This window comes from Indicator indicator, chromosome Z, assembly GCF_027791375.1.
Source record: "Indicator indicator isolate 239-I01 chromosome Z, UM_Iind_1.1, whole genome shotgun sequence".
NCBI lineage: Eukaryota > Metazoa > Chordata > Aves > Piciformes > Indicatoridae > Indicator > Indicator indicator.
The window spans coordinates 34,933,707-34,951,485 of NC_072053.1; the positions used below are offsets into that span (position 1 = coordinate 34,933,707).

Sequence of the window (17,779 nt, forward strand, 5' to 3'; positions counted from 1 at the left end):
GCTTTCTGGGCTACACAATGACAGCTCAGGTTGAGCTTCTCATCCACCAGCATCCCCAAGTCCCTCTCCTCAGGGCTGCTTTCTAGCCACTCACTGCCCAGCCTGGATTTGTGCTTGGGATTGCCTTGAACCAGATGCAGGACCTTGCACTTGGTCTTGTTGAACTTCATGAGGTTGGCTTGAGTCCACCTCTGCAGCCTGTCAAGGTCCCTCTGGATGCCATCCCTTCCCTCCAGCGTGTCTGCTGCACCACACAGCTTGGTGTCATCAGCAAACTTGCTGAGGGTGCACTCAATGCCACTGTCCATGTCACCGACAAAGATGTTGAACAAGACTGGTCCCAGGACTGATCCCTGAAGGACTCCTCTTGTCACTGGCCTCCACTGGGACATGGAGCCATTGACAGCTACTCTTTGGGTGTGGCCATCAAGCCAGTTCGTTTTCCATCTAGTTGTCCAGTGCATGCTTGTAAGTGGTTAAATGTACAAGTATCTTACTGGCTGCTCATACAATCTTCACAAACAGCTGCAGGCTGTGTATTTCGGCACTTAAATAGGAGTAAGTTTGTCGATATCCATTGTACTCATTCAATTCAGATGAAGCAAACATAACTCAAACCCTGAAGAAATGTTATATTCTGGCAACAAATGTCTTGCTCAAAAAGTGACCTAATACTTTACTAGCTGTATTACATTGATTGATCTCTGACATTATTCCAAGGTATACATGTGTAGTGAGAAATATTTACTTAAAAAAGGTAATAATTAAGTGTTACATTACTTATAGAGCTCTCGAAAGATCAGTTGTTTAAAACAGCATTTGGCTGTGCTGAAAATGCATACAAACACCAAAGCTCTCAGCTATGAGCTGCAATACAGTCATTTAATGTTGCCTTCTACTGAGTGTGTTACTCAGGTTAAAAGTGCATGACTGAAACTGGGTATTGAGACAGAAATGTGGTGTTTAACCCCAGGCTAGACGGTAAACCTCTTAAAGACAAGGAGTAAGCATGAAAGGAAACAGTATCCAATAGCTTGCATTCCTCAGTAAAGCTGCAAATAGGAAGACTCTGAAAGAAGCAGATTTGATGTAATGGCAGTGTTCTCTCAGCACTGGCTTCAACAAGGTTGTCTGGGAACAGCATCATTCTCAAAAAAGGCAGGCATCTGTGACCCACCATAAATACTGGTTTATAATGGGAGCCTGCAACAGCACAGAGGACTCAATACACCACATTCCATTAATGCTTCAAATTTGTGCTCCCAGTTCCTGTCTTGTGCCAAACCCATGTCATACAGGTTTAGTCCAATACATAACAGACAAAAATTACATTGCATACTCTCGCCATTTTTCCTTTATTTCTCCTCATAAAAGGAAAACAAACATAGCCACTATTTCCACTGGTCTGCATAACGTAGCTGCTTAGAACAGAAAAAGACCTGTCTTTTAATTTTTCCCCCTTAGGTCATTGCATCTGCAAGGCAGCAGGAAAAGCACTGCAGCAGGAATAGTTTCGTAATGTCATTGCAAGGGACTTAACTGTACCAAAGGTGAACATCCTTCATAACAGCATTTGTATTTCTCGTATCTCCTTCTGAAGAAATAAGTCATTAATCATACAGAATGGTTTTCACCTTCCTCTGGAATATTTAGCACACATTTTGATGACTGCAGCTCTGTTTCTAAATCTTTCTATCACTGCTAAAGATTTATTACTACTCTTAACTAGAAGAGCAAGGAACTCTCACTGTCATTTCCAAGAGATTCCTCATAGTCAAAGGTCTGCTATGGTTTCATTAAGTACTTTTATCTGATGAATATCTTGTGAATACAGTAACTGTCAGACCCAAACATAAGTACCTAACATTTAACATCTGTGCTCTTTTGAATAAAATTTATACCACAGTCAAGAGACTACATTTGAAAATTACTTCTCTAAGAAATCTTTTCCTTTGTTCCTGGAGTCTAAAATAATTTTTTTAAAAAATAACTTCAACATGCTTTCCATAACAAAAATACAGATCTTCCACTGGTGGTTTTACCTCTGTAGGAGCACACCTACTGGCTGCACATACTGTAGTGACACAGAGTGTAAGAGTCTGGTTTTCCTTTGGTTTATGTCACATGTGGTCTATCATGTCATCACAACTGTGATACCCTGCTAGTACCTGGAATACAACCAGAGGACACTCACTTTCTCCCAGGAACACACAATAAATCTCACCTGTATCTAATGATGTATAATAATATTTAACAATAAAAAGAGAAAAGAACTATAAGAACTATACATAGATGGCTACTTACACCAGAAGAATGAATATTACCATTATGTTAGGACAATTTTGTGACAACCCATTAAAATTCAGACCTTTTAATAAGTAAACAAGTGTCAAATAGCTAATTGTTTATGTCTTCTGCACAAAACAGAACTATGCTGACAAAACTAAGTGTCGCTGAAGTTGAATAAGTAACAGAAAACCACAACAATTGAAATAGATTTTGTTTGGAAATAACACTTTAAACATCTGAATTTTAAGAAGAAATGCAAAACAAAATCAGCTTCTCAGTATTATTCTTTCCCAGTTTTCTGTCTTTGAATTCTGGACTGGGTCCTGAAGACAGAACTTCAGTTCAGTCACAAATGTAATATAACCTAACACATACAAGGCTGGTTTAAAAGAGTTTTATGGAATTCACAAACAGGAGTGATCTTAATTGATCATTAAGATCAATGCATTTCATTTTCATGCCATTGTTTTCAAGCTTTAAAAGTACATTTGTTTACAATTGGGAAAAATAAAAATCCTGTGATAAAATGTTTACTTAACCATAACTCAGCAAAGACAAAATCTTTAGCTTCCCTATTAAACAATAGACCTGAAAAAGAAAGCTCCTCCTCTCCTCCAAATCACAATGTCTTTAGCTATCTGGTCTACACAGAGAATTCATAGATACTTAATAGCTGGGAAAACAAAGGAATATCACAAGCACTGAACATCAAAGAAAACATAAAACTTTGCTTAAGATCGTTTTAGTTTGAATATCCCAACAAGATAAATCTCTCTAAAAATGAGGTTGGTTGCTTCAGCAACAAGTTATATAAAGGAAACCTAATTGAATGTGCAAAAGAGAAACCACAATCAACCCACCACACCTAGCAAGTCAGTGCCTAGCTTATACCAGTGACTTGGATCAGTCTGTCCCAGGAGAAGGACTTGTATTTGTCATTGAAAAGACTCATGGAAGGTATTTGTTGAAGACAAAGTTCAGTGCAAAGTCATGATAAAATTACGTAAGAAAGATCTGGCAAGACAAATTGTGGGAGGAGAATACTGAACAATTATCTGATATTCTTAACAGAGTTTATAAGCACTTTGCATCAACTACTGAGCCTCTGGAGACCACTTCCTTCCATGTAAGAGGAAGGACTGTCTGGTTTAGAATTATGCTAGGTTATGTTTAGTAGGTTTTAAGACAGAGCATACACAGGAAGCACTGCATTAATCCAGCTAATATAAAAATTGGCAATCAATGCAAAAGTGGTAGTCAGACGCATCTTGTTCCAGACTAAAAACTACTTCATCCCAAACCTTCTTCCTATAAATACTATACAAAATGTGAATATAAATTCTGATAACACATAAAGGTGTTATATGGCACCAAACGTGAGGGTTCTGAAAATCCTTTGATATCCTCTTTGTTACTATTCATATTCATAATACTTGCATTATCAGCCCAGTGATTTACCATGACACTTGAGTATTTTAGATGGAAGAATCTGTCTGCATGGCTCACCAACTAAGAATATATTTTACAGATAAATATTATTTCTGGTATTGTTACTGCACTGTCTATAAGCCCTTGTCAAGGACTTTGATGAGACATTACTTAACACAATGGTAACACAGAACTGAAAAAGACTATTCATGTTCAATAGATCATTCAGTCTAATCTTCATATAGAGCATGATATATTAATTCAAAACAGGTTAGGGATACAGGAAGCAGTGAAGAACAACTGACCTCTGGAAAGGACAGCAATAAGAACATATGAGTTTCTAATCAGTTTTCAGGTTTTGTTGGCTCAAACACAAGGAAAAGGTTTAAAGAAAATAATCACTTAATCCTTGGGCCTTTATATTATTTTTTTTCCCTAGCACTGAGATAAAAAAATGTACAAAAAAGGGCTAGAGGTATCTGCTTGAAAAATATGCCAGCTGATGTCATGAGGACTGGTATCACAGGACATAACAAGCAGGAGTCAACCTGTGTCTACTGCTAACAATGGTGACACCAATGCAGCTGTCGAAAGTCTCATATATGAAGATGAGTACTTACAAGTCCCATGTGAGAACCGGTGAGAAGAATGTTGGCAGGAGCATGGCATATTGAACAGATACTGCTGGGAAAGGCTAGCTTTGCCTAGCTTAGGGGAAAGAATGTCTCACTATTTCAGAAGTACAAATGCTGGGTAAAGGAAAGGCCATAATTCAAGTTTTGTAAGAAAAAAAAATCTATAAAACTTGAGAACAGTCTGCATGCAAAGACACAGAAGTTTCATAGAAAAGTACACTCAAGCAAAACCCCAGAGATTTAACCTGAAATTCACCCAGTTCTGAGCCTCATGTGAAACCAAAAGGATAAATTGCAAGCAGGAAAAGAGTTTAAACATACTTAGGCCTGAGCCTACAAAGCTATACAGGCCTGAGCCTATGAGCTATCTCACGAAGGTACAGTCCTGTCTCATCTGTGCCAAAAACCCAAAAGGTCTACATGGATGCACATATGTGAAGGAGTGGACAAGTACAGGTTATAGAACAGGGAAAGGAGGCCCTTCCCTCACACTTAGTGACATGTGACTATAACCTTGGAAGAGTTCAAGCAAGTTTGGTTCCTCACTTTTTAGTAAAATAACTGCTTAGAAATTAAAAACATTATTATTGTTGTTGTTGTTATTATCATTATTATCAAAAGGGATCAAAAAAACAATTCATGATTCTGATCAGCACTTTTTTCATGTGACTTTATGGGAACTGAAATACCGCTGGTGATCAATCAACAGAGACCTCAAGTTCACAAAAGGGTTAACTGGGAGGGAATTTGGAAAATGGCCCTGGTGTAAATAATTTTTTTTAAAAAAAGAGACGCTCTATGAATATTGTCAGGTGCTTTTAGTGAGCTCATGTTTCCTAGTAAACTATCATGGCATAACATACAAGAAATCAGATTTTACAACTGAGTCAGAGTGCTGTGTTAGTGACAATTAACATAACCTTAATGTGTTCCTTAACAGTCTAGAAAATTGCCTGGAAAGTAAATACTGTGTATATGTACTAACTTCACCTTATAATTCCTAGCACTGGTACCATGACTTCATTATTCTAACAACAGTGAAGTCCTCTGGATTATGAAATTATAATAATGGGGGGAAAGGAAAAAAAAATTTAAAAGCCTGTTGGGAAGACCCCACTTAAAATGTAATTATTATGTCAAATCACAATGGTAAAATAATGGAAATGCATGGCTGTGAGGGCCTTTTTATGATCTTATAAAATTGCTTTCACTATGCATTCATTGTTGTGATGAATATTTTGTACCACCAGAATTAAAAGTCATGCTGTGTGCAGGGACTGTGTATCTACTACATGGTTATGCTCTGTATGTACATCATTGTAGCCTATGATATATGCCTATTATCAATGGGCAAGTAGTAGTATTTTTTTGTGAAACTGTTGATAAAATCACCATGTGTGGCAATGTTTTCAATACACACTTGGAAAGAAACCACCTATCCTTGTGCTTCCCTGATTTTGTATGTTAATCTTTTAGCATAGATTTATTTGTGTGTTAATACCTCAATACAGAGATTACAAAAGGAAGATATGAGGATATCCATTGGAACTTCCGCATTTTAGATATGAGAATAGATTGCTTGCACACCTAAAACTTCCAGAGCCATTTCTTTGTCAGCCAGAATCATTTGTATATATAAATACACATGCATTAATATATCTAATAAGTATTTAACAGCTTCTGTATTGAAATTTAGCTAAACATTGACAGTCATTCCAATATACCTCAAAACAGCATCATAAGAAGTCTTGTGACAGGGAATCCTCAACCCTCTTCTTTAGATGGGTGAGATCTTAACAGGTGGCTGCGGATCCTCATGACCACCTGCCACTCTGGGGACAATACTCCCCACCCTCAATTCCAGAGATCTAAGAAATGCTTACAGCAAATGTTTACACAAAATGCTGTTTTCATAAAATACAATGTATTGGCTCCCAAACTTCAAATTTGTATAGCAGGCATAACAAAGAAAATGCATTATGACCGTGTTCTCCACACAATCAGAGAATGGAATACTGAATTGTTCAGAATGACTTAATTATGAAAAGATCCATTTCCCAGTTTAACATTTAAGTGGAAGGAACTGCATATGTGTATCAGTTAGCTCCTGAATGTGTAAGCATTATGAAGCTCCCTCTTAATGTTGCATAACCTTATTCTCTTCCTTAACCCCATATGAACCAATCGCAGAGAGATCTGCTAGCAACCATTATATTGTCATCTTATTGGAGAACAAAGACAACTTTGAACATTCAATTTGTGGGAGGGTGCATGTGTTACAAGAAACAGGGTTATCAGCAATTAAACATAGAGTTGAGTTCCAGCAATAGAAAGGACTTATAAAAACTGATTAACAGGGTTTAAAAATGTCCTTAACTGCACAAAGTACTGGGAATGATGAAATCATCTAAAGCAACTTGGGCAATATACTACATTTATAAAATGTTTTCTGCGCTATTATCTAACAGAGAAACATTTATGTAGAGATACAATTTTGGGGGGTTGTTTCAGCTTCTTTCTTTCTCTCTACTCTTTCAACTACTTATAGACCTCCAAAATGGCTATAAATAGACATATTTGTGCACCTTCTTTCTCTAAAAAGTAGATCTGAAAACTTTCAGGTTCAAGCACGACAAATATGACCTTTGTAGTGTGTAAACAGTATCAAAACAGATTGTTGTATGCAGCCCCTTTAACCATAAGAACTCTTATAATTCACTATCTTTCATTAGAAGTTGTCCTAATTTTGCTGGGACAGAATCATAGGCCAGCTGTGACATGCAGGCCATTAACGGTTTTGAGTCAGGCAGGATCTTAAGCTGGGAGGGGCAGAAGCAAAGGGCTGCTGATCCAAGGGGGCTCTCAGTTGTACCCCATACTCATAAATGTCATCATACCCATTAACGGGGAAGTTTGCTGAGAATGGGGATTCTTTCTTCTCTTCCTCTCAAGGGCTGCCATCCCTGGAGGGGTTTGTTTATCATTCTTCTCCCAAGGACTGCTTTCCCATTTATTGAGACCGCCAGCCCTTTGCAGGGCTGAATCTAACTTTCTATACTTTCTGTAGGCATTTGTATTAGTTGGACAGTTTCATTAAATGCGTTCTCATTTCAACACATATGTCTCCTCCCCTTTTCCCAATACCATGTCTTTGCTGGGGGGAGGTCATGAGGTGATAGAACAGCTGCTGTAGTTTAGCCCTTGACATGAGCTAAATGTAGACAAAGTTTAATCATTGCATTGTACAAATAGGTAGAGTGATTTAATTTCTAACAACAAATGACTAAATGGCAAGGAATGCTTCAAAGGATCCAGCCATCTAAAAACTCATCTCCCATCTCCACTCATGACTCTGACATGGTCTGAGTCAACGTGAGGAGAAACGTCTTTGCAGTGAGGGTGACAGAGCACTGGAACAGGCTGCCCAGGGGGGTTGTGGAGTCTCCTTCTCTGGAGACTTTCAAAACCCTCCTGGATGCATTCCTGTGCAGACTACCCTAAGTGATCCTGGTTTGGCAGTGGGGTTGGATCCGATAATCTCTTGAGGTCCCTTCCAACCTCTGATATACTGTGATAGAGGTAGAAATGAGGGTGACTACTAGCCTCCTTACTGAATCCTATGGAGCCAAACTGCTAGTATCAATTCAATACGTCAGGATTCCAACCTGTTTTGGGCTTAATGGGCTATGGAGAATGGCATAGTGTTGTGCTATTTAAAATTCTGAATCTAATTCTGATGTTGTTATCTCAGTGTCCTTCTAACTGATGGTGAACTAGGGAATAAAATCATGAAACAGAGCTAAGTTAAAATGAGACTTGCTACAGAATCATGTGCTGTAAAGATGCAGTGAACACACAGGACCTCTCCTAGAAGCTAAATTTTCCTAAATATTTCATAAGAAGCCCTTCTTGTCTACAATAGCCTGGGTACTTCAGACCCAAGCCACTTAAATACACACATATACTGTATTTTCTGTCATGTTCCAACCCTCGATGTCCTTTTACCTACCTTTCTCTTTCTTCTACACCCTTTCTCCACAGCCCTACCCCATGATAGTCTTGCTTTACCTGCTGCACCCAGGCATGCCCAGGGAGGCAAGCACACACATGCTCACAGCTCTGCTGCTCTCAACAAGACACACAAGGCTGGTTTGGTCTGCCTGTTTGCCACACTGCACCAAGATGACAGGATGAGACAAAGCTCCTCCCCGTTAACTGCACAGACACAAAAAACATATCCTAGACTCATCACCAGCCATTTGTTCTGCTGTATTTTGTCCCACCTGACACAAAATAAATATTATATTTTTTTGATAGCTAGGGAACAATCATTGGGATAAAAGGATTAAAATACAACAGAAGGAAAAGAGCTAAGCAAGTGTTTTTCTTGGATTTCCTGCATTTCCCAGACTGCACTCCACCTAGTCCTTGGGAAGGCTCCAACACAGTAAGACAGTGTTCTTAGAGTGTTGTGCTGCCTGCTATTAATTATTCCTGTATAAACTCAGCAGAACTCTTATGCACTGACTGTGATTTGGTTGTTTGTTTTTTTTTTTAATGAATTCATCTGGATGTCTTCTCTTGTGTACAAGAACAAAATGGATTCCTCTGCTCTTAAGTTTTACTGTATAGTCTTACACTTCAGTAATTTATTTATACTTACTGACTAAAAACAGTTATCTAAAATAAAAAATCATAATCTTGATTAAATATGTATTAGTTGTTAATTGTTTATTTAAATTAAATATGAAAATACATTTGTATAAGAGATGGTGTTGACTTACGTATACTGTAAGCACTACTTGTAATAGCACAAAACCAGAGCAAAGACTTTACTCACCTAGCCAACCTGATCCAGAGTTAGGTATACACATATCTGTTTCAGCACTGGGTAACACGAATCCAACTACAAAAACTTCAACCCCATCTGCCATTAGGGCCATTCCCAAGACAAAGAAGAGGGCCCACTGGAAACGACCATGACCACATTCTTGTATTATCAGTTCATATTGCTGTGCTAGCTCTTCTTCATCAGCTTTCCTCTCTGTTTCCAGTTCGTGACGATCTTTATACTCATCATGCATAGGCTGACTGAAGGCCACCATGCCATCTTTTCCCTGCCCCATGTTGGGGATTCCCTGATACTCCCCTTCATAAATTTCATCATCTTCATCATGCCCTTCAGTTGCTTCACTTGATCCTTCATCATCATTAGCTTCTACACCATAATTTCCTCCTTGGACATAGTAATCGTCATCATCTTCTTCATCCTGAAATCGGTTGTAGGACCTCTGTGTGTAGCCATCCTGAGCTTTGTCAACAGCTTTATTCACTTTTTTCACTGCTTGCCTCTTCACCTCTTTGGCAATATCTTTAGCTCCTTTCACTAACGAAGTTCTATCTCTGTATGTTTCATCCATCTTGTATTAAGGGATTGCTGTTATGCTGCAGAGAGAGACCTGTGGAATACCTTCTACACCACCTGTTGCATGTAGGTCAACAGCAGATAAAGCACAGGTACCTGTGAAGCTGTAATATTCAACCTGCAAAATATGAGAAAAAAGTTTGTGCGTTACTTCTGGTTAATTACTTCTTCACACTGATATAGCATCATACCAATCTTCATTTAAGCATTGGATGCCACAATTAAAGGCATTGAATATACAAACCTGTGTTTTCTTCAGAGGTGTAACTTTCACAGATTAAAAGAAGAAAATACTTTGAGGAGAAATCTAACACCTCTACATTTTTTCTAAATTAAATTTATTGCACTTTAGTCTTTCAACGAATACCAGGTTTTATTCTGACAGAAAGCAAGCAATTCCATGCACTACATATCATACTGACTTTGTCTGCAGTGTCCTTTCCCATTTGAACTCCCTGCTATGAAAGAAAAAGCTACAAATACTAGCTTTTCTCTCAAGGAGTTACTATGAAATGTCTATCTTCTATTCAGCCTCCAGTTAAAATTCCTGAGATCCATACCAGTCTCTCAAAATTGACTGAACTAGGCCAATACATTTACCATGCGTTCACATTGAGTCTTAGCCGTATCCAGTCCCACCCTAAAAAAACATTAGCACAGGTGGCTGGGTGGATGAAAGTAGTAGCACTTCTATACTCTGAGGTTTTGCAATACCTAAATGATGGACAGATACAGCCCTCTCTGCCCTGTCCATAATGACTTAGAGGCAACCTAGAATAACTACTGTGAGTCTGTTAGTCAGGCATAAGCTCATGCCAATCTAGCTGCATGAAAGCATTATAACGTTTTGTTCCTGTTCTCCCTGCTGCATTGCTGTATACCTTTCCAAAGAGTCCAAGAGCAGTTTGTCTGAAGACTAACTATTCCCTTATTTTCTGGGCAGCTTTCAAGCATATCAATAAGACAATCTGCTCATCTGCACAATCATTAGGGGTAGTAGGCAGAAAGAAAGGGCAGTAGGAAGCATCAGAGTGAGGAAAGAAATGAAGGATCCTTCATTTTGGCAACAGCTGAAATCAGTTACGAAACTGTGCCACTACTCATGTTTCTGAAGTTAAGAGGGACTGAATCTGGGCTCTGCAACAGGATTGAGGAAGCCTTACCTCTGGGAGAAAGCAGGCTAAAATTTCCATAGCAGTGCTTTTAAGAAAACATGGCTTGCTTCCAGCTTGGGGAAAAGTTATTTTTAACCATGATCATTTTAATGATCTATTCTGCAGCATAACCTCAGAAAAAACTGCAGCAGTACAACTAAGGAGACAGTGAGATGTAATGCAGTAGTAAGAATAAATGGCTTGAAATTTCTTAAGAAATTCTTATTCCTCTTGCTAAGGTAGTGTGAACCACCCCTAGAGCTCCATGGGAGAACAACAGGGTAGTGCTTTGAGAAACCCTTCTTTACTCATTCAATTGTAAACACTGTTCCCATAAGCATATATCCAACATCAATTTTAAGACTGATACTGTTTTGAGAAATGGGAAGAATTACAGACTGCATTAGATAAACTAAGGACATGGTGTACTTCCATTAAAAAAAAACTAACCATGAAGTCACACAGGTACACAGTCAGTGCAGCTTTGGAAGCTGAAAGATACTTCCCTAGCTTTTTACCTATAGTGAAAAATGTCTTTACCTTTAGTCCCTTCCTCTATACTGATTTCATACTCAAAGAAATCAGATGTGATGGCACTACTCAATGTAAACTGAACCATTTACTGCAAGAGAAATGCAGCCTTAAAAAAAAACAGGATGTAATATTTATGATTGAAAACTGTGGCCTGATTTTAGGTACATGATGATCCTTCTAAGTAGGTCATCTTAGTGAATCTTTTATGATAAGGTAGCTTCTCTAACTACAGCTTTTCAATTTTCAAGGCACTCCTTAGAAGTTATTCTTTGTGTACTGAATTACATATCTGATTCTGTTATCAGTAACTACAGTTGCTGTTAGCTGTTACTGAACATGCAGAGTATAAAAGCATTCACTGGGCCTGCTGTAGCATTCTACAAATACTTCCAAGAACTGTCTGAGGGTTAATGATTACAAAGCGTTCCTAGATTTTGACCAGGTTACATCATTTTAGAGTGTGCATGCATCTTATTTAACCAAACCTCTGAATTATTCCTACTCGTAGATTACTGAGGGTGTTGGGTTTTGTTTTGTTTTTCCAGTGAGTACAGCCTTCTTTCAATGACTTTTTGTTGTCAAATTTCATTTCACTGTAACGTATACGTCTGTGGAAGGCAGACAGCAATTTAGGAATACTGAATTAACATAAGAGTCTGAATGCCAACACTGGCAACCCTATGCCTTGCACTCCTATAGTGCATCCTCCTCATGAGTTCAGCAGACTCTAAAAATAAAAATTTGCAAAAGCAAATGTAGTTTATGATAGGCCAAGTATGCCAATAAGGAATGACACCTCTTTAACATCATAACTCTGCCAGCAAACACCTGCACATACACCAAGTCAACTTTCTGGCTGGGCAGACAGAAAGATGTACTGAGTATGAAACTAGAAATTTCTCTTGCATAAGTTTCCAAGCAACACATCTAATTTGAACACCGTTCTTTTAAATAGCTCTTCTTTCTCAATGAACTGAAATCCCTACCTTAAGGATGATAAGAGGAATTATTTACAACCCATGCATGATAGCTCCCCACCCTTTTAATTATGTTGGACTGATTGACTACAAGTAAGTAACTGAAAGGTCTGAAAGATTGAGGATTAATGACTACCTGAGTAGCATAAAGCAGCAAAAGCAGAGATAAGAGTCTAGCCACATACTCTTTTTTCATAGCAACTGTCTTACCCAAGAAACCCATACACCTTTAATGAACTAAACATTCCATTCCTATTCAATTCCTTCAAAAAATTTAAAACAAAAACAAAATCTGAGGCAAACACTAATTTCACCTGAAATAAAAATACTTCTTCAAAAATTCATTCACGTTATAGGATTACAGGCAAGGAGGGATCATTCGAATTCTCTTCCAACAATACGGCTTTAATTTGCACTTTGAACACCCTTCCATGCTTTTACTGTGGGCCTTCTAAATGAGCATTTCCAGGATCTGTGTTGAGTTGTGGTTACTAAAATGAAACATGTTCAGTAGGTATTGACAAGAATTAAGTAAGGAGAAATCTAAATCTCTTCAGTGGAAGTGAATAAGATTGCACACTGTGTCCAAACTACCTGCAATGACTACACAAATCTTGAAAAAGCTGAAATGTCATCATTTTGAAAACGTCCGTTTTAATCAAACCCCAGCAAGTCATGACAGGGCAGATACGTGGCGGCAACTACGATCTCAGCCCTGCTCTGCTCACCAGGGCAGGACCAGCGCGGGGGCAGCACTGAGCAGAGCAGCATGTCCTCTCCCCTGAGCATGCTTCTGTTTCCCCTGAGAGGCAGGCACGGCCTGGGCGCAGTCCCTGCTGCAGGGCAGGGGATTTCACCAGAGGGAGGTGCTGAGTCACGTGAGTTTGTTGCCAACATCTTCTCCAGTTAGGTCATGTGGGCAGGATAGGTGCAACTCATTGTAAACTGTTTCCAAAAGATCTGTGTCAACCCAGGTAGAGGTCTGCTGTGTCCCATATAAACATGAGGGTGCCCAGACTCCTAGCTGTAAGGAAGGAGTGCCAGAGTGTCTCACTTCCCATGGCAGACTGCAGGGACTACACCTGTATTCACTGTGAGCAAGTGGGTGATCTTCTCTGTCTAGTGGCTGAGCTGAAGGAGGAAGCTAAAAGGCTACAGACTATCAGGGAGTGTGTGAGGGAGCTGTACTGGTGGAATCAGACTCTGCCATCCCTCAAACAGTCCCATCAGCCATGTAGTAGTCAGGACACTAAGTCCTCCCTACTCTCTTGCCAACTTCCCAAACAAAATGACTCAGAATCTGGAGAGCAATGGAAACAAATTCCTCCCAAGGGCACCAGGTGTGGCACCCCAAAAGCCACTGAATCCCCTCAGGTGTCCCTCTATAATAAATTTGCTGTTCTTAGTGAAACTGTTTTCACCAAAACCAATGTTCAGCAAGTGAAGCCTATTGACAGCAGCTATGAAAGCTTGTCTAGTTTACATCATTCAGAGAGGCTAGGAGTGAGCAAACCTACTGTCAAAACATCTGCAGTCAAGAAGAAACAACAAGTGCTTGTCATCAGAGACTCACTCCTGAAGGGCATTGAGGGTCCTATATGCAGACCTGATCCACTCTTTAGGGAAGTGTGTTGCATACATGGGGTCAGGGTCAAGGACGTAGGAAGAAAACTTCCTACCCTGGTCCACCCAACTGACTACCACCCATTTTTGGTTTTCCAAGTAGGCAATGGTGAAATTTCAAAAAGAAGTTTGAGATCAGTGAAGAAATACTTCAGAGCCCTGGGATGAATGGTTAAGAGGTCAGGAGCACAAGTAGTATTTGCTTCTATCTCCCCACTAACTATACCTAATAACGGAATAAACATGGAAATCCAGCAGGCTAATGCCTGGCTGTGGGACTGGTGTCAACAGCAAGATTTTGGGTTCTTTCATCATGGTTTTGTTCAAGAACTTTATCAACTACCTGGATGAGGGAATTGAAAGTCTGCTGATGATAAAAAACTGGGGGGGTTGGCTGACACCCTGTCAGGCTGTGCAGCCAAAGCAGTGTGACCTGGACAGGCTGGAGAGCTGGGTGCAGGCAAACCTCAGGAAGTTTAATAAGGACAAGTGCAGGGTCCTGCATCTGGGGAGAAATTACAACAGGCACCAGTACAGGTTAGGGGCTGCCCTGCTGGAAAGCAGCTGCACAGAGAAAGACCTTGGAGTGCTGGTAGACAGCAAGTTCTTCATGGAATAACAATGTGCTCTTGTGGCCAAGAGAGCCAATGGGACCCTGGGATGCATCAAGAAAGGTGTGTCCAGCAGGTCTAGGGAAGTTTTTCTACCTCTCTATATGGCCTGGTGAGACCACACATGAAACACTGTGTCCAGTTTTAGGCTCCCCAGTTCAAGAGAGACAGAACTACTGGAGAGAATTCAATGGAGAGCCAGAAGGATGATTAAGGACCTTGAGCATTTCCCCTATGAAGAGAGACTCAGAGACCTGGGGCTGTTTAGTCTTGAGAATAGAAGACTGAGAGGGGATCTCATCAGTGTGGATAAATATCTGAGACGTGGGTGTCAAGTGGATGGGGTCAAACTCTTTTTGCTGGCGCACAGTAATAAAACAAGGAACAATGGGGCCAAACTTGAACATAGAAGATTTCACCTCAACATGAGGAGAAACTTCTTTACAGTGAGGGTGATGGAGCACTGGAACAGGCTTCCCAGAGAGGTTGTGGAGTCTCCTTCTCTGGAGACTTTCAAAACCCTCCTGGATGCATTCCTGTGCAGACTACCCTAAGTGATCCTGCTTTGACAGGGGAGTTGGATCCGATGATCTCAAGGTCCCTTCCAACTTCTAATATACTGTGATATTGCAATACTTAAACATATCAAAAACTATGTATGTGCATCACACATTTTGAGTTTTTGAGTTGTCAAGAATCACAGTGAAAATAATCAGCCTGCATTTTAGCAGTAAGGGAAGCACACAAAGCAGTGCGACAAGAAAGTTATCATTGCTTAACACTGCCAATCAAAAAAGTAAGCACCAAACCCACACCAACCAGCACTTGTTGCTGCACAGAAAACAGGCAATAGTCTCCTATGAAAGTAAAGGGTCACTAGGTGTCAGGAATAGTTCTAGGTCAAAAGATGACAGAAAACTAATTCAGCTGACAATGGAGAAGACAGATAGAAAACCTGTGAATAGATATCTAGAAAAATGTATTTTTAAAAATGCCGAAACTGAAGTTCTAAGAACAACAGCCTACGAGTCCTTCTCTGGAATAAAAATTATATAATAATGCATTGTATAAAGTCTCCAAAACATTCAAATGCAACAGGACAAGCCTCAGTTGACTTGTGTAGCCATTTCTGAAACTGCTCTTCACAAATCTGTGATGTGCAGGTACTATGGAACAGCAACTATACAAATACTAGAGAGATGCCACAGAAACATGCTGGAGCTTAGGGAACACATGGGGAGATTGAAAGGCATCTTGTAGGTCTTTTCATTTTTTCCTGGAATAAAATAGGTATTCTTTACACTGCAGAAGGAAATACAGCTTTGGATGTGGCACTTGGAGTCACGGTTTAGTTGTTAGGAGGTGTTAGGTATTAGGTAATAGGTTGGACTTGATGATCTCTGAGGTCTTTTCCAACCTGGTTGATTCTGTGATCACTGTGAAAAACTGTCCAAAAATAATCAGCTTTTCATGCTGCTGGCCTTCTGCCAGGGTCTGTTATTTCTGCACCTACAGAATCAGAGTCCCAAGTCTCTTCTCAGTTCTGACCTAATACAGTCTGCCAACTTCTTCCTTCTCTGCTGCTAGTTTATATTGGTCTCCTCATGGGCAATCAGCTGTTGTGGACAATAAATCTTGGTAAAAGAGTAGTGGTTACTTGGCATAATCTTAAAGATATATAACAGTATGGTTTTTAACCCCAGGAGTTTTGCTATTTATTTAAACCACATATTCTTTCTTATTTTATCTTTCACACTTGTTACTTTTTAGTGTTTGCAACAGGATACAAAAAGTTGGAACACAAAATCCTGTTTTTACAATTCCGTTGTCCTATTTTTCTTAAATATTTTATTTTGCTACATTTTCAGCATGGCAAACTGCTGAATTTACTACTTCAATTTTCTCTGTTTCACATTAGACAGATGCTGAGAATCTCAAGCACTCCTGTTAGCTTGTTCCTCCTTCAGTGAAAGATGTTTGCATTGTCTATCCAGAGCAAAAAAAAAAAAAAAAAAAAAAAGTAACAAAGTTACATTGTGCTTTCTGTGACTGAAAGCCCATTTCCCCATTGGCATTGAGCCAGCTTCCTTGCCAAAATGTCTTGTAAAAGTAGATAAATAATAAAACCCTGAATGACATACTAAGCTTTTCAGGTGAGGGACTGCTTTATCTGTGGGAATCTGAGAAGAAGCTGGGCATTCATCAACTTGACCTAAACAATGAGAAGAAAAAAGGAAACATTCAAGATATAGTAAAATTAAATGAGCCTGGCTGGAAAACATGAAATATATCAGTGAGTCTAGCTAAAAGAAAAAAAAATGTGTATATATGTATACATGTGTATATATGTCTTAATATATGCATATAATTAATATATTAATATATTATGTATCTAAATAATTAGTGACAACTAACATTGGATGGGAATCATTTAATTCAGAAGTACAGTCAAAAAAGACTGTGGTGGCTGTATTGGGTTTGTGTGGCAAGATTTTGGTAGTGTTGAGGGTTATAGGGGCGACTTCCATGAGAAGCTGCTGAAAGCTTCTTCCATATCTGGCAGAGCCAATGCCAGCAGTCTCCAAGGCAGGCACACTGCTGGCCAACACTGAGCTCATCACCGATGGTGGGAGCACTTCTGCGATAGCTAAGAAAGAGGAAATAAAATCTGCACAACGTCAGCTGGGAGAGAGGAACGAGAATATGTAAAACAACTCTGCACATACCAAGGTTAGTGAAGAAGGAGGGAGAGAAGGCACCAGAACTGTGGTGAAGACCATGGTGAGATAGGCTGTTCTTCTGCAGCTCCTGAATGCTAACAGTGGAGCAGATATCCACCTGGAGCCTGTGGAGGATACTGTAATGGAGGAGGTGGCTGCACCCAAATAAGACCATGACCCAACAGGAAACCTGTGCTGAAGCAGGCTCCTAACAGGACCTGTGTTACCTGTTTTTTCCTTTTCTTGGAGAGTTTTAACTGGCTGCCAGGGCCCCAGGTACCTCAACTGGCCTTAATTGCCCTGCCTAGTTTCATCTCCCAGATACATCCTCTGTCATGGACACAAGCTTCCTTTTATCCCAGACCCGGGTGCCACAACCCTAC

The 17,779-nt window shown here is 39.7% G+C and overlaps 1 protein-coding gene across 1 annotated transcript in view; it reads right to left on the reverse strand.

Annotated features, from left to right (window-relative positions):
• The window catches only part of SV2C (synaptic vesicle glycoprotein 2C), an 88,159-nt gene extending 78,387 nt beyond the window's left edge, over window positions 1-9,772 (reverse strand). Inside the window, exon 1 of the mRNA XM_054397759.1 lies at window positions 9,193-9,772. Within this exon, the coding sequence (XP_054253734.1) occupies window positions 9,193-9,772 (580 nt within the window). The remainder of the gene's footprint in view (window positions 1-9,192) is intronic.
• Between the last annotated feature and the right edge of the window lie 8,007 nt (window positions 9,773-17,779).